Source organism: Lepidochelys kempii, chromosome 11 (genome assembly GCF_965140265.1).
Source record: "Lepidochelys kempii isolate rLepKem1 chromosome 11, rLepKem1.hap2, whole genome shotgun sequence".
NCBI classification, from domain to species: Eukaryota; Metazoa; Chordata; order Testudines; family Cheloniidae; genus Lepidochelys; species Lepidochelys kempii.
In genome coordinates, this window is record NC_133266.1 from 23,069,785 (window position 1) to 23,092,312 (window position 22,528).

Genomic DNA, 22,528 nt, shown 5'->3' on the forward strand with positions numbered 1-22,528 from the left:
TCTGTATTTAAGGGTGGTTATTTGCAGTTTAATAAAGTGTAGCTGATGAATCTCCTGTGGTGTCACACAGGGATCATATGTGATCCCTACTAACAAATCCAGATTCATTAGGATAACTCAAATCCATCCTCTAATGTATCTCTGTAGGAAAACCAGATGCATTTGTTTTCAGATATAGTTGCATTAGACTCCTGATTCACTAACACAGCCTGGTTCTAATTGGGAAGTTCTTATATGGAAAACCCAGATGCATTATGTTCTGCCATAGTGAGTCAGGATCTGCATTCCCTAGCAGAGTTTTAATAATAAACTAATGTAACTGTACAGAAAACATGTTAGTTTTCTTCCAAGAAGATTCATTAGGATTAGGTTCTGGCCATGCAAATGAGTCAGGATTCGTTAGTAGGGCTTAATTCCAATCTACAGTAAGTCTATGTGAAATGCTCATTTGATAAGGTTCCTTCATTGTTTTCAGTAGAGTTTATCCCTTAATCTTTTATAATGTTATGAAAATGCAGTTGCAGGGCTTACACATAGACCACTTTTAAGTGTTAATTTTTAGGCTTATATTACAATATTTTAAATAGCAAATTGCAACTATCCAGATTAAAAATAAAGGGTTTACAAATTTCATGTTTTAAAATGTATCTATTTTTTTCCCTAAAGGTGAATTAAATGGCTTCAGAAACATCACAAAACTGTTTATTTCCCCTATTCTGGGGGTTGGGGAGGGGGGGAATGTTGACCAATTTTTACAAGAAATTCCTCCAACTCTGAGAACATACATAGTAACTTTAATTCCCGAGGGGGAATACTTCTGTCAGAATTATAAATCCCTTAACAGAATTAATACTTTCAATAAAAGTACATCTATCGCCTTGCAGGACATCTCAGTGCCAAACTTATAACAAAAGCTGTTCTATGGGCTAGTGAAGAATTGATATAAATATCTGTAAAGCATGTGGTGATAATTACACCAAAGCAGTGGCACCGTAGGTGCTATGAAAACCTTCACTTTTCATCAAGTGCCATTCATATTTGCCAAGGGCACTAGAAAGCGCTCAAATCTGTATTGATTTTTCACTTTGTGTGTCACACTGGAACCAAAACTCCAATAAATTTAACACATAAATTATAGTCAAGAGTGAATACATTTTAAGGTGGTAAATTCACTTAAAGGCAGTCCTCTTCTCTGTTTGTCACTGATGTGTGCACTCTTGGCCAGAGGACTCAACACATTTCTCAACAGTAGCCTAACTTGGGATATATATGCTTCAAAATTAAATTGTACGTTTTTCTCTTGGGGTACTTTGATCCATCAGTACAGAAATTAGAAAATCTGGAGATTATGTTACTGTCACTTAACCCTTAACAAACCTTTGTTTTAAAGAAACATAACTTATACATGAAGGAGAGTGGCAGATTCACATGGAAATGTGATTTGCACATGTATTTTAAATATAAGGTTCATCAGACTCTGAAATGTGCAAGGTTATTTTTCTTGGTTTGCACTATCCCACTTATTTTCAGTGACATCTAATTATCTGGGCACTAAGGGCCAGATTTTGAAATATATTTACGTCCATGAAGATGCAGATGGGCATTTAATGGGATTTTCAAAAGCACGTAGGCGACTGACTCAATGGAACATAGGCACTTAGACATTTTTGAAAACCCCTCTAGGCCTCTCTCTGTATCTTTAGGCACCTAATAACTGTTGAAAAACTGGGCCTACATATCTTTCTGTGTAGAAGTATATCATTTCTTATGGAAACCTTAAACAATTAATGCCATTAAAATGATATGGACCCCAGTCTTATATACATGAATTACATTCCTTATGTGAGTCATTAGTGTTTGTAAGACTAGACCATAATGATTTCATTATGCTGGAAGGCTGCGATATAATGCTACTTTATTTCTTGGCATTCAGAATGATAACACATAAGAACCCAAAACTCAGAGAATGAAAGCAGGGTGCTCCTTAAGGCAGAGAGGCACAACCCACCACACCTTGCACTAGGCTTGCTCTTTGCAGATTGACTGCACAAGACCCAAATCACACAATTCCCTACAGAGCCTGCAAGCAGGACCAGGAATCCCCTCACACTTAAGTGATGGCCTGTAATTTCAATACAACTTCCACTACAAGACACCCTGCCTGCCACATACACTGAATATATAGAAACTGCCTTTTTCAATGCCCCCCCAACCCAATAATTGTAAAATTACTGGTTTGATACTCATTTGAGTCTCTCTGCCTCTCTTTACCCCTATCTTACCCTCAACATTTAAGAGGATACGTGTAGAGAGGATACGTTTCTCAACTTAGGCTCTGATAAAAATTGTTAGCAAGCCAACTGTCCAAATTAAGTTGTAGCAGAGATAGATCAGCATTTATTTGCCTTTGGTATGCACTGCATTGCATCTCATTAAAAGCTTTGTCTTCCCAAAAACCTGTAGGGATGGTACTACCAGGCCACCTACTCTTTTTTCCAGAATTAGAACAGTGATGTTCCATTTTTCCAATTGCACTAATATTTTTTCCAATGGTGCACTTGTGCTTGTGTTTTAATTAAAACATCAAAGAAATAGACATGCTAAGAGTTCTGTGAGGACTTGGCCATATTGCATACATACACACCAAAAATAATTAAGCAGTAACATTCTAAATGCAGCTGTGACTTCTGTGATCTTGTTTTAAATGTTCATTTTACAGCAGTATTGTCTCCCATTTTCTAGGTTTCTGCAGCTTAGAGTAAATAGCTCAGACTTGGACTGCACAAGCTGCAAGTGAAGAGTATGTCTGTCAGGCTCCTGGCAGTGAGCTTGCAAACTTGAAGGGGCTTGTTCACCATAATGAGCAATTAATAGCAGCTGTAGTGATCATTTTATATCTTACAGTTTTGTTAGTGTCCATGCCATCCCCTTTTGGTGGATCATTTTATATCAGCATAGAACGCTGTCACAGATACCACCATCTTGAATAGAAAGTTTAATGCATAGATATCAAGGATGTGTAATGCAAACCATACTGCCAAACATATTATGAATATATTGCTCTTCTTTAAAATGCTTGTTGGTTTTTCATTCTACGGTATTGACTAACTGTCTGTGTTTGATGCATGGTTTACCAGCCTGATGTAGACTTATGGTTAGAGCTTAACTTGTTAGTTCTGCTTTTGCAGCCAATTCAGAATAACTACAGATGCCCAAAATATTAAAATTGAATGCTCAAATGGACTCAGTGTGGGAGTTTCATTGGTTTTAAATTGATAACAGCTGAAAGAGTGAATGATTAAAGCTATATAGGGGCATAGTATGTAGCTCCTTTGTTCAAGTTCTTGTGAACAGAGTCCACTGTATGAGAATTTCCTTTGTTACAATAAAAGATACTTCTGAATAATCATTAGTTAAAATTTTTAAATGAAGAAGAAGAGAATTTTAGGAGCTTATAGAGGGAATAATTCCTGAGAAGCTGGAATAAACTTAGAGAAGATGAAGTGGGTTTCTACTCAGAGGGGAACATTTAAATTTAAGTAGCATTCCATAAGGTGGTAATTGTGTCTATTGCCCAGGCATCTGAGTTAAATAAGCTGGATAGGAAACATAAACTGTTATAACAAGACGTTAGAAGTGTTGTGTACATCTTTTTTTTTTCCAAATCATAAAAAGTGGATTTCTGAAGTGCCCTAATACAGATAAATCAAACAAAACCCTCTTTTGCTTCCTTTATCTATTGGGAACAGTTATTGTTTTCATTATATGAAAAGATGTTCTGGTTACTTTCTTCTCTTACAGTGATTTAAAATATTTATAGATATTAAAGAAGAACATTTTAAGAGCAATAATTTATTTTTTTCAATAAGTGAGTTAAAAAAAGAAAAGAAATATCAAATTGTTGCCTACAAAAATTAACTCTTAGCACTTGTATAAAGTGTTTCCAAAACATTGTACAAGCATAAAAATATTGCACAAGCATGAGAGTTATAAGAATCTACATACTGTGATGTAAGCATTACCATCTCCATTTTATAGACAAGGAAATGGAAACTCAGAGAAATTAAGTGACTTGGATCAAAGTCATACAGTGTCAGGGGCAGAACTTGGTTTTCAGCTCAGGAGTTCTTGGCATCCAGCTGCATATTCAGTCACTAAATAATCTTGCATTTCTAAAATAATACTTTTTAGAAGGAAGTAGATTGGTTTAAATGTTTACTGTAGCCTTTTTCATTGCTTAGCAACTGTAACAGTGGTGTGACAACTAGCCTCATGTTGCCCTTTTGCCAATATGATCCTTCAGTTGAAGGCAATAATAATACTTAGCACCTGTTATCTAAGAAAGATGACAAAGTGTGTTTCAAAACATTAACTATAAGATAAGTAAATAGTGCTGTATCCATTTTTACAGGTAGATAAAATGAGGTTAAGCAGTTTGCAGATTCAAGAATAAAATCCAAAGGTTAAATCCTAACCTCACTGAAATCTATGGGATGTCAGTGGAGCCAGGATTTCACCTCTAGAATTCCAACTTCTCTGTTCCTTCCTCGAACCACCATTCACTAAACCAATGTGGGTTTGTTTGTTTTTTCAAAGTATAACACTTATTGGAAATTGTGAAAGTAACTTGAGATTCCTGGATGCCAGACATGATGTACTTATAGTAGTTACGGTAACTTGCTGAACCGTAGAGAATTAATTGTTCCTCAGTTGTTGATACGTTGGCTATCTGTAGACAATGCAGTCCATTGCCCCTGTCATTTCTGACCTATCATTTTACAGACACCCTTGCCCCTCAAATGAGATACAGTTTTACATCTTTTTAATATAATTAGCATCAGAGAACATTCCATGTCATGTGAAGAATTTGACAGGTCTTCACTGAAATTTTAAAAACAATTAAGATGTCAAAGGAGGAAGTACTAGTACATTTTAATCATAAATCTCTGTATACATAATTACCACTGGAAGAAATGCTAAACTTTTCATGAAGAAAACTTAACCTGTCCATTCTTTGTCACAAACATAACCCCAAAACATGTAACAGATCACTCACTAATATGTAATTGCCACACATGCACATGACCTTCTAGAGTGTATTTCTGTGACCCCAACCCTGCATTCCTTGTGTATCCAGAAGTTTGACTAACTCAGTGGACTTTTGGGTTGTAAAAAACTGCAGAATACATATCAGTCTGCAGAATACATATATTTGGATGAGTTGAAATGGACCTTCCTTCATATATTGACTCAGGAAACCCAGAACTCCTTTCCCTGTATCATATGGCAAGCAGATACAGCAGGCTGCAATAATTTGGAGAAACAGGTGGTCACTGCCTATTTCTTATTTCTAGTTCTATTCCTTTGGGGTTAAAATATTGCACATCATTGCTCCAAACTCCCTACTTAAAATGCACATTTTGAAAATCTAGTTCTTAGTAACTATGGCTTCAGACTCCTGGAGTTAGGCACCTAAATACCTTTGAGGATCTGGTTCTGTGTATCTGAGATGGTTTATATGTAGGCTTGGAAGGATTACATTTTTATCAGTAATGTCACCGTACACACACAAATGGACAAAAAAATATTTCCATCAATAATAACACTTCCATAATAACAATAATAACACTCCCATAATTTCCTGCAACTGTCAAAACTTAAATCAATATAAATATTTTTAAAATAGAAATAAACATATATTATCTCTCAAAATTATTAAAAAATGAAAATAAATTCTACCTATCCTATTTATATAACTCCCACTACATTTTCCAAACACACAATTCATTCTAAAACTGTTCTGAGAATGAACATACAGATACACAGACACACACACACACACACACAGAAAAAAATTATAATGTTGTTTATTAATAATCATCTAGTGCAGAAATATGCTGTATAAAAAAAATGAGGCCTGCACTTCAAAGAATTTACAATCTAAATATAAAAATTGCTCAGATGATAAGAGTTCCCTTTTTACATGAGAAGGTCTGTTTTGTTTTGTTTTTAATTTAAGTACTCCTATTTTAAAAATTTGAAATTAGTAGCACCTTAAATGTTAGAATTAAGTTAAAAAATACATACATAATAACATGTGTACATCACCAGGACCTGTCTGTTTGCCAAGGATTTTGAAAAGCTCTGACCCAGGGAGAAGGGAGGCTTTCTGGCTATTTGAAGACATGGCAGAGTGGAATTCTTGGTAGAAGTTTTGGTTCTGAATCTTCGATGCTGGGGACCATTTTCCGGCCTGGGCCTGCACTCTCAGCATGTCTTGCCTTGCTTCCCTGCTCCCCTTTCCCAACTTGTTCCTCAAGCTGACAACCATAAACAGAGAAAAGGCAATTTATATTGCAAGGGTGAGAGTAACAACAAGGAAGCAAGAGCTGGTGACCCTATCAGGCAAACAGAGGTGCTGGAACTAGGGGCGTTGGGAGGGCTACTGCACCTCTTGACTTGAAGTGGTTTCTGTGATATACAGGGTTCATAGCTTGATTCAATGGCTCTCAGCACTCCCACTATAAAAATTGTTCCAGCACCCCTGAAGGCAAATGATGAACATGAAGCTTTTGGCCTGCTGTGAAGAAGGGCAGGACAAGTTGTGGACTACTTTATGGGAGGGGTGCAACTGAATTTTGGGTGAGGGTGGATATAGTTTTGGGGGAGGGAGGGGGAGTAGGAGGAGCTGAGGTACCATAGATTAGTTTCCGAGGAGCAGCCGTGTTAGTCTGTATCTGCAAAAAGAAAAGGAGGACTTGTGGCACCTTAGAGACTAACAAATTTATTTGAGCATAAGCTTTCGTGAGCTACAGCTCACTTCATCAGGTGCATTCAGTGGAAAATACAGTGGGGAGATTTATATACACAGAGAACATGAAACAATGGGTGTTACCATACACACTGTAACAAGAGTGATCAGGTAAGGTGTGCAATTACCAGCAGGAGAGTGGGGAGGGGGGGAACCTTTTGTAGTGATAATCAAGGTGGGCCATTTCCAGCAGTTGACAAGCATGTCTGAGGAACAGTGGGGGGTGGGGAAATAAACATGAGGAAATAGTTTTACTTTGTGTAATGACCCATCCACTCCCAGTCTTTATTCAAGCGTAAGTTAATTGTATCCAGTTTGCAACTTAATTCCAATTCAGCAGTCTCTCATTGGAGTCTGTTTTTGAAGTTTTTTTGTTGAAGAATTGCCACTTTTAGGTCTGTAATTGAGTGACCAAAGAGATTGAAGTGTTCTCCGACTGGTTTTTGAGTGTTATAATTCTTGAGGTCTGATTTGTGTCCATTGATTCTTTTACGTAGAGACTGTCCAGTTTGGCCAATGTACATGGCAGAGGGGCATTGCTGGCACATGATGGCATATATCACATTGGTAGATGTGCAGGTGAACGAGCCTCTGATAGTGTGGCTGATGTGATTAGGCCCTATGAGGGCGTCCCCTGAATAGATATGTGGCAGCGGGCTTTGTTGCAAGGATAGGTTCCTGGGTTAGTGGTTCTGTTGTGTGGTGTGTGGTTGCTGCTGAGTATTTGCTTCAGGTTGGGGGGCTGTCTGCAAGCAAGGACTGGCCTGTCTCCCAAGATCTGTGAGAGTGATGGGTCGTCCTTCAGGATAGGTTGTAGATCCTTGATGATTCACTGGAGAGGTTTTAGTTGGGGGCTAAAGGTGATGGCTAGTGGCGTTCTGTTATTTTCTTTGTTGGGCCTGTCTAAATTAGGCTTGAATAAAGACTGGGAGTGGATGGGTCATTACACAAAGTAAAACTATATCCCCATGTTTATTTCCCCACCCCCGACTGTTCCTCAGACATGCTTGTCAACTGCTGGAAATGGCCCACCTTGATTATCACTGCAAAAGGTTTTTCCCGCCCCCCGCGGCTCTCCTGCTGGTAATAGCCCACCTTACCTAATCATTCTCGTTACAGTGTGTATGGTAACACCCATTGTTTCATGTTCTCTGTGTATATAAATCTCCCCACTATATTTTCCACTGCATGCATCCGATGAAGTGAGCTGTAGCTCATGAAAGCTTATGCTCAAATAAATTTATTAGTCTCTAAGGTGCCACAAGTACTCCTTTTCTTTTTATAGATTAGTTTGTTTGTCTTTAGTACTGCTGTGCAGAAAGTAAAGGATGACAATACTCATCCTTGGTATTCTGGGAGTTACTATGGTGTAACATGCTCTCCTAAATTTACATGCTCTCCTAAATTTCTAATGGTACTAAAAAATCTCAAGTACAGAAGTTTTATCAAAGCCCTTTGTACTAATTTTCAAAGTGTAGTACACTGTTGAAAAGGTATATGGAGACTGTCTCTTTGGGTAAATAATGATAATGCAGTCAGATTATTTGAACATTAAACTGCTCTTATTGAGTGATTTTCCTCATCTGTTTGATTCATTTTGATTCTAGATTACAAAATTCCCATTACTGAGTGCTCTTTTCATACTTTGTCAGAAAATATAGAGTGGAGATGAGGAAGATAAAGCTAACTTGTAATCTGAGATGTTTAACCTGGTTATGCTGTGTTTCGAGATGAACATCCTATGACGGTCAAACGTTTAAAAGCTTAAAAACTAAAAAGCAGCTTACCTAGTTAAACTCTAATTCAGTATGTAAACAGCGTGATTTACAAGTTCAGTCACTGAAGCCTATTTGCTATTCCCATCAAAAGTACATCATTTTTAAATACAAAAGTACAGAAAATGGGTTTTTGCCAACTGCCTTCTACACAAAAAAGAATACTAAGAGGAACAGAGCAGCAATTGACACTGGAAGTCAAAACCATAATTACTAATAGTGTATTCCTAAATCCAGATGCACTAGACAAGATAAATTATCAAAATAGTTTCTTTACAAGGAAAACAAATAAAAAAGGCAAATGTAAGAAGAAAATATTACTTTGTTTAGTGTACAGTTGTTGCCCTTAAAAATTTTCCAATGTTGCTGTTAGAATTACTTAACGTTATCATTGTGGTTCTTAAACTTTCCTAAACTTCACATAGGACATACTTTGGGTGAACTGTAAATACTGAAGTATTTGGTTATCTCAGGCAACTGAAAAGTTTTTCAGAGCAACCACTTATATACCCAATGTATGGAATTCACTGCTGCAGGACATGATGCAATCAAATACTGTGGCTGGACTTTTTAAAAGGCTGGATAATTTTATGACCAATAATTACAGTAGAGATGGAATTAGGCATTGATTCTACAAGCTAGTATGTGCAATCGAACCCATGCACCAACATGGAGCTCCATTATGAGCAATGGGGCTCCATGTGGGTGGAGGGGTCTACTCGTATGTGAGCTTTCAGGATCAAGGACAGCATGATTTACTTTTGGATGTTTCAAATTTGAACCAGACAGAGATCTGGATTTCAGAAATGGCTCTTATCATAATGCTTTACTGAACCAAAATCCCACACCTTAACATTGGAAGGTTCAAAATACAAATCACAATTTTGTGGCTTGATTCTCTCTAATTTTCAGCAAATTATGTTTATAAGAGCAATTGTATCCCAATTGGGGCATAAAATAAAAACCTGCAGGAGTCAGGAAGGCTTTGGTACTTCTTTTATCTGTCTAACAAACACACAGGAGTAGTTGGTTAATGCACAAGCCTCTGAAGAAGCAAAAAGCCCATTATTATAATTTATTTATTAGTTATTGTTTACCATGTTTTAATATATTTATCTTCTTTACTCTGTTTAGATCAAGTTTTTGGCTCCCATTTGCACTTAGTGTGTGAGCATGAAAATTCCACAGTCCCCCTATTTGTAAAACGGTGTATAGAAGCTGTTGAAAAAAGAGGTGGGTAACTTAATATTCAACACAGTTTTTCATTCCTGCAGCCATATTTACAACTGATGCTCTAACTTAACAACTCAACTTGTCTTGCCAGAGAAGCCATGCAGTTCAAATTATACTTTAGTGATTCACTCAGCTATTACAGATTCTTTCTTTCTTTTTAATTTTTACAATAGAGATATTAATAAAACAAATTAATGCTAATTAATGTCTCTATATTGTCTGTTTGACATATTGTTGATTCAATTGCAAACTTTTTGTGCGCAAGCCAATGCTAAAATATTCATAAAATGTCGGTAATTACAGTGCTAGAACCCTCATAACATTCATACTAAGATCCCTTGTGGTTGTTATGCCATTATATTTTTTGGTAAGTCCCCAATGTTACCTAACCAAAACAAATGCCAGTCTAACTTGTAAGTAATTTTAGAGTCTCTCTTACATTTTTTTTCCTCTTCTGCATTTTGGTGCCTGTTTTTATTGATGTTATTCAAAGCTATAGTACTGTCCCAGGGTTAGGATGAACTTTCATTTGTATTTTAAGAGTTTTTGTTTAATCATAAATAATCACAGCAAAATAAAATGTAATTAAGACATTTGATCTTTCTTCTTCTCTCATTGAAGGTCATTTTCATTGGAAGTATATACAGAATCCTAAAAATGTATTGTATAAAAATGTGAGACTTAATCACCATTTCTTACAAGTTTACAACTTGTTCCAGGGGTCATGGGAAAAGTATATCTTGCAAAAGATAGTTTTCAGAATAAAGATGGAACAACCCAGTGCTTTTGTTGTCTAGAATCTGAAAAAAAGAGAACCAGTGGAAAATTAAAAGATCTTTAGACAGTTAACCACAAAGGAGAAAGCAATTTTAATTTAATGATTGTTAGCTGGATTTATGTGAAGGGTGCAATGAACTTGGCCTAGAGATTCAAACTCCTGGAAATTCATGATTTAATTAAGTAGAAAGGACAGCACTGGAAATACTGTTATTCCCAGAGTGGTAGGTAGACAGGAAGTGACAGAATAACAGAACGGAGGCAGTGTGCAGGGGGAGATAGTAGCAGTGTTTTTGGAAAGAAAGAAGCACAACCATCTGATAGGGGATAAGACAGGGAGAGAAATATAGAGGGAGGGAGGGAGAAAGTTTTACAGTGGGAGAAGGAGGAGGAGGAGCAAAAAAGAGAAGCAGATTGCAAAAGGGAAAAATGGAGATTAGAGAGAAAATCAATTTTATTTTTCAAAATTTGCATTATGAAAACTCCAAACCTTGTACAACTTGCCTAGTTTCATGTTCCAGTCTCAGCTCAGGCTCATCAAAAGGTGCACCTGGTGTTTGCAGATGTTTAGAGTAGCCTGGGAGTAACCCAGGAGGACGGAGGCCAAAGGTGCCTTTACACACCTTTGCGCCTCCCAGAATCCAGGCTATGGGTGGTGGTAGTGGGGGGGTAGTACAGCCCCCAGTACAAGGCTTCTGGGCATCTGTAACTTATGGCATCCTTACCTAGGCTGCCTATGGGCTGTTCTTCAGCCTAAAATACCCAGAGTGCAGAGCGCTCCAGCCATGAACCCTACAATACTGACCATCACTCCCTTACCTCTAAACCTTGATGGAAGAGTGACATAGGGCTGCTTACACTGGCTCCATATTTCTACACTTGAGGAGTTTCCCTAGGGCCACAGCAGCCCCTTTACAACCCCTTTTCATGCCAGAGTGATGTAAAGGGGGCTGCAGCTGGGGCCAGAATCCTACCCAAAGACTTATACCATTGGTCATGATACTGGCTCTTGATGAATAAATAATAATTAAAATAGATGTATTTTACATATGCCTACAGGTGTCTGTCCTGTATCTTCTTATGCCAGACCCCACTCTTGTGCAAACAAAATAAAAAGCGTTAAAAGTTGAAAAGAAAAAAGAAAGCTGGTATAAATCATTTGTGTGTTTCAGGTTCTCACTATCCTAGTGTCCATTGCTAATGCTAAATTATAACAGAAAAATCCAAAGTATGTAAGATATCAGTATGGATATCAAATGAATTCATAAGGATTAATAGGAAAATGTGTTCACTGTTTCTACAGAGCAATTGATCCTTTAAAGCATTGCATTATTGTTCTTTGGTTCATGTGCTTTTTTCATAATTGCTGTAACTTTAAGCAAGTATATCATTTTAGTTAATACAGTATGTAAATAAAAACTAATCTCAATGGTATGAGATAAAATTTCATTGTGCTGTATTTACGAGTTTGTACTTGATATACATTTTTCTATTATCATTTTCTTGGATTAAGATCCTCGCATTTACTCATATTCTATTTACTCTAAGTGTTGTTTTTACTAAGTTCTGGCATAAACTATCTCAGAACAGCAGTAATTTATGTGAAGCTAAGTCCAATGTTTATGCAAGCTTCTGATGACATTTTATACTGGGGTTGGTATTAGGAAGCAGTATGTGGAGGTGCCAAGTCTCCCGGCATGGCTGAAACTCAACAGATCTAAAGCCCTCCTCCTAATGGCCAGATATGCCTCCAGCCAAGATACTCAACTGCAGAGTCATGGGAAATACTTATGTACCAATTATGGGAAAGGCACATTTAATGAAAACTTTATGTTTACTTTCATAGTCTTAGTAAGATGGCCTAAATACTCAGAACAGCTGGCACATTCACTGTTGTGGAAAAGATTTTTTCCCTCATAGTTACTTTTTCTTTTTAGAAAATATATAATCTACATACTGTACTGTATCAAAAAATGTTGCTTATATACTTCATTTAAAAAAAATCCAAAAAACAGATCTTAAGAGTCCAGCCCTATATGTTGCCTGTTTGAATCAGAAAGAACAAATATTCATGCTTTGCTGGACAACTGTGCTGTTAACAAGATAATCTTAACCATTATTTTACAAAGGTGCTTATATGTCACATACTGTGCACAATAAAACATGGTTTACTTTTTTCAATTTTAGCATATTGTTGCCACACATAGGAAAAAAATCCTAATAGTGAGCTAAATAAAACATACCATTTAGTATGTTTCCTTATCTAGATGGTTTCACATTATACTGTCAAACCACAAGAGGATATTCTGATACACTGACACCGTTGGGTAGGTAACTTGCTATTGGCCTTTTTTTATCTTAGTTACACTAATTTGTATCCAGACTATCTCCATGAAATCAGTGGAGTTACTCTGGAATCACACTGACGTAACTGAGATCAGAGACTGGTCCATTGATTCTGTTGGATGTTGTTTGCCTCTTAGCCAGCCTTTTAATATAGACGGAAAGGACAGGATTTCTTTGTGTCCAGTAAACTTCTCTTCTCAGACCATAAAGCAGATCTAACTAGTCCATACGCATTTGTTTATACAGTTGTGAACTCCAGCTTTGTAATCTCTCATTTACTATTTCTAACTGTGGAAATGGAACTGGGTGCAGAGTCTCTCTCTTCATGAGCCATATTGCAGGGCTGTCAGGATAGTTTATCATAAATATTAAATAAAAAAATAAAAAAAATAAAATATTTCTGCAAACCCTACCTGAGTGGTCCATTGACTTAACATTTTCAGGAGCATGTTCATTATTTTTTTTTCCTATCCATTTTACTTGTTCCTTCTTCGATATTTGGTGAAATGCTGCCCCTAAAAATATGAGGAACCCAACTCTGATCCCTTTCAGTCAAAAGGACTTTTGCTACCAGCTTAACTGGGGGAAAGAGTGGACTCTTGGTGTCCAGTGTAGTAGTCCCTACAGAGAAAGTGTCTATTATTTCCTTAAGGCTAGATGGTAACTGAACATTTTGCCTTGAGTAAGGTTGGTGTGTACCTGATGGGTACACGGAGGGAAAAATTGTGAGTGACAGAGTTACAATTCTTTTCTTGCTCCCACTTTCTGTCGGAGTGGGAAGAATCATAGAAACATAAAATTGTAGGATTGGAAGGGACCTCGAGAAGTCAGCTACTCCAGTCCCCTGCACTCATGGCAAGACAAGTATTATCTAAAAAGAAAAGGAGTACTTGTGGCACCTTAGAGACTAACCAATTTATTTGAGCATGAGCTTTCGTGAGCTACAGCTCACTTCATCGGATGCTGCATCCGATGAAGTGAGCTGTAGCTCACGAAAGCTCATGCTCAAATAAATTGGTTAGTCTCTAAGGTGCCACAAGTACTCCTTTTCCTTTTGCGAATACAGACTAACACGGCTGTTACTCTGAAACAAGTATTATCTAGACCATCCCTGACAGATGTTTGTCTAACCTGCTCTTAAAAATAACCAATGATGGAGATTCCACAACCTCCCTACGCAATTTATTGCAATGCTTAGCCACCCTGACAGTTAGGAAGCTTTTCCTAATGTCCAACCTAAACCTCCCTTGCTGCAGTTTAGTCCATTGCTTCTTGTCCTATCCTCAGGGGTTAAGGAGATCAATTTTTCTACCTCCTACTTGTAACAACCTTTTATGTACTTGAAAACTGTTATCTCAGTCTTCTCTTCTCCAGACAAAACAAACCCAGTTTTTTCAATCTTCCCTCATGGGTCGTTTTTTCTAGACCTTAATCATTTTTGTTGCTCTTCTCTGGACTTTCTCCAATTTGTCCACATCTTTCCTGAAATATGGCACCCAGAACTGGACACAATACTCCCATTGAGGCCTAGTCCGCACCGAGAAGAGAGAAATAATTACTTCTCATGTCTTGCTTACAACATGCCTGAGAATTATGTTTGATTTTTTAAAATCAGTGTTACACAGTTGACTCATATTTAGCTTGTGGTCCACTATGACCCCCATATCTCTTTCTGCAGTACTCCTTCCTAGGCAGTCATTTCCCATTTATATGTGTGCAACTGATTGTTCCTTCCTAAGTGGAGTACTTTGCATTTGTTCTTATTGAATTTCATCCTATTTACTTCGGACCATTTCACTAATTTGTTCAGATCATTTTGAATTTTAATCCTATCCTCCAAAGCACTAGTAACCCCTCCTAACTTGGTATCAACCATAAACTTTATAAGTGTACTATCTTTGCCATTATCTAAATCATTTAGGAAGATATTGAACAAAACCGGACCCAGAACTGATCCCTGTGGGACTCCACTTGTTATGCCCTTCCAGCTTGACTGTGAACCACTGATAACTACTCTCTGGGAACAGTTTTCCAACCAGTAGTGCACCAACCTTATAGTAGTTCCATCTAGGTTGTATTTCCCTAGTTTGTTTATGAGAAGGTCATGCAAGATGGTATCAAAAGCCTTACTAAAATCAAGATATACCACATCTACTGCCCTTCTTCTCCCCCCATCCAGAAGGCTTGTTACCCTGTCAAAGAAAGCTATTAAGTTGGTTTGACACAATTTGTTCCCGACAAATCCCTGTTGACCATTACTTATCATCTTATTATCTTCTAGATGTTTTGCAAATTGATTGCTTAATTATTTGCTCCATTATCTTTCCAGATACTGAAGTTAAGCTGCCGGTCTGTAATTCTCCAGGTTCTCCTTATTTCCCTTTTTATAGATTGGCACTATATTTGCCCTTTTCCAGTCCTCTGGAATCTCTCCCATCTTCCGTGACTTTTCGAAGATAATCACTAATGGCTCCGATATCTCCTAAGCCAGCTCCTTGAGTATTTTAGGACATATTTCATCAGTCCTTGGTGACTTGAAGACATCTAACTAAGAAATAAGTTACTTTGCCTCTCTTCATGGAGAAGTCTACTTAGTTACAGATTAACTAGGATGAGGCCAGAGCTCCCTACCCATTTCTGCTTGTTCCCACCAGGGAATATTGGGTAGTAGCTGGGGACACAATCTGAGCAGGGCCAAGTATTGGAATGAGGGAAGCTTGTGACAGTCTAAACCTCAGCTTATTCAATAATTCACAGACTGTGCAGTCTTGCCAAGGGTGGGGCTCTCATCTCAAGTTTTTATTTCCCTATGCCAGGTATTATTTCCAGTCATTTCTTGAATCATTTGTTTATTTTGTTATTCGCAGACCCTTTAAAGTTCCACCGGCTGTTTTTAAGTAAAAGTAATTAAAAAAATTAGAACCATCACTCTGTAATACCTTAACAAAATGCCAACCAGTACTTTTTCATATCAAAACTTGATCATGTGAAAGTGAACTGATATTAAAATCTTTTCCAGGGATGATAATTTCTCTGGGTCCAATGGCACCATAAACTAACATATTGAATACTTTACTACCCTAAACATGTTGTTGTGCTAACAGTATATTTTAGGTTTGTGAAGGAATGGGGCTAGTTTTCCAGAGAAATTTGATTTCATTTATCTTGGCATCCATCTATTGAAACATGGTTTTGACAATTCATTCTTCCCCTACATTTCCAAATCCAACTTATTATGCCCAAATTAATTTAAATGACTTTAAAATGATACCATCAACTCCACAGTTGATGATTACAGGTATAGATTTTATTATAACATGAACATTGCAGACACTGTTTTGTCTCTGTTTTTTCGGAGCACAATATGCTGTGACAGGAATGATACATAGAATTGCATATTTGACTCAGTGCTGAAAAGCCACCCTGAGATCCATAACCTTGCCTAAAGATTTAAGAAAGACCTTTAGTCCACTTCTGAGAAGGTTCTTAGCTCAGAAAACTTTATCTCTCAACTTTGCTTCTTAGCAGCTGTTATGTTTTTTGCTGTCATTTGTTTGACAGGATCCAGTTATAGGTTCCGATGTCTGTTTAAAGAAACAGGGAGGTTGTTGGCTTTAAAATTCCCTTACTGCTTGTGTGTTCAACATTTTCCCAGGCTTTTCTACATAGTTTGCCAAGCAAAGGGACTGACCTTTTGTAGCAAACACTTTTTCATTTCTAAATGCTCACTTTGATTTTTGTCCCATTTTATGCTCATTCCAAACTGTTTACAACCCACTAAAAATGACTGTGAATTATATGTTTGTGTAATGGATTCCTTTTGTGGTTGAAGTAGAATGTTTACTTTGAACAATTAGTTATCTTTGGGTAGATTATAGTGACCTGAAAAAAAGAATGGCTAAAATTATTACGGTACCTTAACTATTTCCTTTTGTTATCTTCTATGTTAGTCTAACATGTTATTTACCAGCTTCATTGCTCTGAGCTTACAGTGAGAAAATCACATTGAACAGGAACAGTGACAAAACCTCTACTGGTAGTTCTGCTAAGATTTGTTGGTCATTCTTTTAGATTATGGCTAGACACTCTGAGTCTAATATTTCCGAAGTAACTAATACTTTTGAGTACCTCCATTTTGAGATGCCCAACCTTAAAAGAGCCTGATTTTCAGGAATTTTTGAGCAGCTGCCCTCTGAAAATCAGACCTCTTGAAGTTGTTTCAAGTTGGGCACCACAAAATCACTAGTCACTTTTTGAAAATTGTTGTCCAAAACTGCATTTTGATTGTTTGGGATATCATCACATAAACACAAATAAAAAATCCCTATTTCCCTGTGTTCAGTGATTGAGGGAGAAGATTTATTGGTAGGGACAAAAATAAGGTACCTTGTGGGATTGTAGTGAAGAGATGCAGTCATCTCACCCCAAGAATTTAGGACCATCATAAACCACACCCCTTTCTCCACTCCAATGTTGAAGAAACACTCCAAGTGCAAGGCGTGTTTCTTCGACCTTTCCTTCTCTAACACATAGCAACAAGTATTTATATTAAACATACACACACACACATACCCTACTAAAACAGGACTCCCCACTCCACCTGCTTCTCCCTCTAGGGAGAGGGTGAGAGAACAAACAACATATGAGAGATGTGTAGTCATGTGCTTGATGGACTACTGGAAGTTCTTCAGATACTACAGTGATAAGCACAGTATAAGAACATAGAATAGAATATAGTACAGTAGAATAGATCCTGAGGGAGAGAAGCGATGAAGGTGAAAAATGGCAGTTTAAACTACCCTCTCCCACAAATTACCAAGATGCCATTTGGGCAGCAGCTTGTGGCCTTTTCATCCACTTTTAACTAACATTCTAAAAGAGAAACTTGGAGCTGTTCTATAGTCCAAATTGTTGGGAGATTTTTTTATAAAAGAAAGTGAGATGAAAGTAGCTGTTTAGTCATAAATTGCTCCTGAAAAAACAGCTGCATTTCTGGGGGACAGATTAAGCACCCAAGAGTCCAAATAGTCTATGGAATTGAATAAATGGAGAAAGTTAAAAATAATTGCAAACAATAAAGGTGACTATTTTCTTCCTATTTTATCCTTTTCCTAGGAACTACTTTTTATAGTGGAAGGAGACATTTAGTAAGACTTTTTTTTTTAAGGAAAAATTAGTTAGCCTAATCTAATAATGGCCAGCCATTAGTAGACACTTTTGGAGTAGTTGATGACACAAAGCCAGGGCAGCCAAAGTATGTACAAACAGCCTACTCATTCACAACTTTTCATAGTTTACCAGTGTATATAGTAATATGCTATTGTTATTAGATTTGTACTAAATGATCTGTTTGACCCACGGAGCATTGGGTTAAGGAATGATGTTAGCCCAGTTCCTTAGCAGGAGCCAAGAAGTGCACAGGGAAGTTCAAGAAGAGATGCATGAATCCACCTTTGTGCTCCCCCAGTCCTGGGTCTGTCCAGGTGCCAGCTAGTCCTAGACATAAATTAGTGTAGTAGACTCTGACAGTTGTTCCAACAGGGCATTTTGGAAGTTGGGAATTAGGATTCCCTTATGTAAGGGGGAATTCTTGAGTGGTCAGCTACACTGTCTTTAGGGCAGTTTTACACCACTGTCAGAGTGCAAAATTGCTCTAAGGCAGAGCAGGACATGGGCCATGAATTACAGTTTAGGAGCTACTTTGCTCCTTGTTTCTCCTTGTATATCTTTTATTGTTGCAGGCTTTTCTGTCATAAACACAGGATTTCATCCATGAATAACAAGCAGTTCATTTCTATGATTTCATTCATTTATTTGGAATATATTTATTTACTTTCTTCTTTCTATTAACATTTTTTCTATCTTTGCCCCTGCTTCCAGGCCTACAGTTGCTTGCTTGCTTGCTTGCTTACTCTGATATCATTTTACTTACTGCTTCCAGTTGCCTTAGAATTCAGTACCCTGAAAGTGCAGAGATCGTATTGCTCCACTAAACTATCTGAGCTCCTAGTTCTACTAATTTTTCACTGTTCATTCTTTCCAACTTTGGGATAATCTATTATAGTTAGATCCAGGCACACAGTAAAAGCTAACACTTCCGTAAAGAATGTGCAATTTGTACTGTTTAGCTTGTGATGAGATTCTTGAAGTCTTTTTTATGATTCTATCTTGTTCCAAGGAGATTTCTGTTCCCTACTTTTATAAGCATTCTGTGTGTGTGTGTGTGTGTGGACGCGGGGTGGGGGAACAGAATCAAAACAAACTGATAAAAAAATTACATGCTGAAAAAAAAATCCAGCAGTTCAGCAGATAAACCCTTTTTCCAGGGAATATTTGTGGAATGAACAAAAATGTTCCTGAGGGCAATGAACTATGTTTACTTTAAAGTGGCCATCAACCATAATGTTAAATGTACAGATGAATGCAATGTGAAACAACTGAACGAAGTTCAGAGAAAACTCCTTGCAGGTTTGTGATTTAAAATGTTCTATTTTTACTTCTGAGTAGAAATTAACAGGAAATTAGTTTTGTGCAAATGTATTGGCAAGGATTCTTCAACCAGTTCTATGTTCAGACTCATGCAATCCCACTATAGCCACCTTTCTAAGAGCATGAGCCAGTTAACAGTGTTGTGCAAGGTCCAAGATAGAATTGGCTCTGTAGGGGTATTCATTCTGGGGCCTCTGTGTCTGCTAGAAAGCCGCATTCTGAGTTTGAAAAAAAATCAAGAAGTGTCAACAGGAAACATCAAGGGCAAATTGGGGAAAAGAGGGAGACAGCAGAATAAAAAAACTGAGCTTACACAGTACAGAAAGGAAGAAAAATGTATTTTAAAATTCCAGAAACATGTAATGTAAGCGAGATAAAAGAAGTTCAACATGAACACTGTACTGGAAAAAAGACAAGCTTTTGAACCAGTTGACATCTTTGTCATAGTTACCTGATGCCTGTTTCATGGACTAATCTGTTCCAAAGAAATGTATCCTCCTTGCCCCTTTGCCAGTAACAACACGCAGACACTGAGTGCACCACAGTAACTTTTGCAGTGCCTTGGCCAAATTAATCCCTGGTGTAAATACAATGCTGTCACTGGTATTACACCAGGGATGCAATTGAGCTTTTGCCTTTTTCTAATGTGGTATAATGGATCGTTGTGTAACCTTTTATAAGGAGATGGAGATTTTATGTTCAGAATTTTCTATGAAATCTTTCTCATCCTGCTTACCAAAAAAGTAAACCCATGTAACTTATGAAAATAAAACTGAATACCATACAAAGGCGTCTAAAAATTAAAACAATTTCAAAATACATTATAAATGAAATACGTGATATTGACACGTTAGAGCCAAGACTATGGAGAAAATGAAATCATATAAAACCATTTGCTCATTGGCTTACTCTATGTCAGTGTTTCCCAAACTTACAACAGTTGCGTACCCCTTTTGAGACATTTGTCTTGGAGGTGGGGAAGGTGGTAGCCACATTTTTATAACACACTGCTAATTCATTTCATTCTGGATTAAATGTTTATTAGAAATAAATAAAAAATTATATTACATATAGTTGACACAAAAATTCTAATAGAAATAATAGTTACATATAGAAATAGTACTAGAAATAATTAAAATAGAAGCAAATCAACAGTCTGGCAGAACAGTGTGTATGTATGTATATATATGTATATGGTGAATTCGTATAATTCTGAAATTAAAATACGCTGGTTTGGTTAGGTTAGTGAAGAAAGCACTAGTTTTAATACTTACTATTTCGGTATTGAAAATTTTTCAATACAAACCAAACTATTCAGTGCGAGGGATGGAACTGCTTTTGACCAGACACTATTGCAGGGATGTCTGGCTCGACGTTTGTGATCTTAAGACGAAGATGGGGCTCCACGTCAATAAGATGATTTCGTTTTTTGTTTTGATGCCAACCAGCGCAGAGAATCTGATCTTGCACAAATACGAGGTGGGAAAAGGTAGAAGATACTTGACAGCTTTGTCTGATAGAGCTGGATATTCAGAGCTAACCCCCAACCAAAATGACGTCCGTGTATTTTGCTCAAATTTTGTTTTCAGGAAGCTATCTGAAGCCAGCTCCAAGAGCTGTTCTTCTGAAGCAGAGAGGTTATTTGGCAATGTTTGAACATTGATGATAAAAGGGTTCCTTATCCATTCAAAGGTGCCATCCAGTTCAGGGAAGTACTTACGAAGATCTTTCTGCAAGCTTTCCAAATGCTGCTTAATGGTCTGCAACACATCACTGTCAAGTTTGTTAGTCAAGTTTATTACTAAGTCATGAAGAGATGGAAAGGAATCCAGTTCATGACGACTAAGACGTGTATGCCACAGTTTCAATTTGTGACCATGGTACTCACTTTGTCTTGAACATGGAATATGGATATGAGTTTTCCTTGCAAGGATAGACTGAGGTTGTTCAAATGAGCAAAGATATCTGCAATATATGCTAGTTCACATAGCCATTTCCAGTCATGTATATGGTCTCGCAGGTTAAAGGTTTCATCTAAAAAAACTTGCAGTTCTTCTTGCAGCTGAAACAGGCGATTCAGAACTTTTCCACACGAAAGCCAACGCACTTCAGTGTGAAATAGGACTTGTGTGTAATCACTGCCCATCTCATCACAAAGCTGAGAAAACAGCTGGGCGTTCAGAGGGCGGCCTCTCACAAAATTGTTTATTTTCACAGCTTCATCCAGTACTTGCTTTAGATCTGCCTGCATGTTCTGGGTGGCGAGTGCTTCCCTGTGAATGCAACAATGAGTCAATTTTGCTTCTGGTGCAACAGCTTGAATATGTGCAACAACTTCTTTCTTCAAACCAATCATGGCTCTGGTGCCATCCATGCTTATTCCAACACAACAACTCCAATCCATGTCATTGTTTTTGATAAAGTCATCAATAACTTTAAAAATAGCTTCTCCAGTTCTATGAGTTGGCATAGGTTGGCAGAACCAAATGTCATCATGGACTTCATTATTCAGCTCGTATCTGACAAACAACAAAAGATTAGCTAAATTCACAATATCAGTGGATTCATCCGCTTGCAGTGCATAGTAGCAACTCTTTTGTACTCTTGACAATAATTGCTGCTTTACGTTTTTGGCCATATCTGTGATGCTACAATGAACAGTGTTATTTGAGAGGGAGACACAATCTATACCTTTGCAAGCCTTGTCTTCAATCATCACTTGCACCATTACTTTGGCTGCAGGTTTTACTAATGTCTCACCAATCACTTCAGCAGCTCCGGACTTTGCAATTAAGTACGCCACACTATATGAAGCTTCCAAGGATTTCATATTTTCACCTCCCGTCACATTACGAATTGTTTTCTGGAAATTTTGGAGATCTTTGCGCCTATTTTAGAAGAATTCTACAGGTTTTCCCTCGTATTCTTTGTTTGCTATCGAAATGGCTTTTTAGGTTGGATGGTTTCCTACTTTCATTTGTGAGAGTCTCGTAACAAATCACACATAGTGGAACAGGCTCCACCTCATTGCCAGGCCACAAAAATCCCAGTTTAAGATATTCTTCAACATATTTGTGGGCTTTTTTCATTTTCTTTG

The 22,528-nt window shown here is 37.4% G+C and overlaps 1 protein-coding gene across 5 annotated transcripts in view; it reads left to right on the plus strand.

Annotated features, from left to right (window-relative positions):
• The window catches only part of ARHGAP15 (Rho GTPase activating protein 15), a 456,797-nt gene that overhangs the window by 273,350 nt on the left and 160,919 nt on the right, over window positions 1–22,528 (plus strand). For all 5 annotated transcript variants that reach the window (XM_073305398.1, XM_073305401.1, XM_073305399.1 and 2 more), the window contains one exon: window positions 9,721–9,819. In XM_073305398.1, coding sequence (XP_073161499.1) covers window positions 9,721–9,819 — 99 coding nt within the window. The remainder of the gene's footprint in view (window positions 1–9,720; window positions 9,820–22,528) is intronic.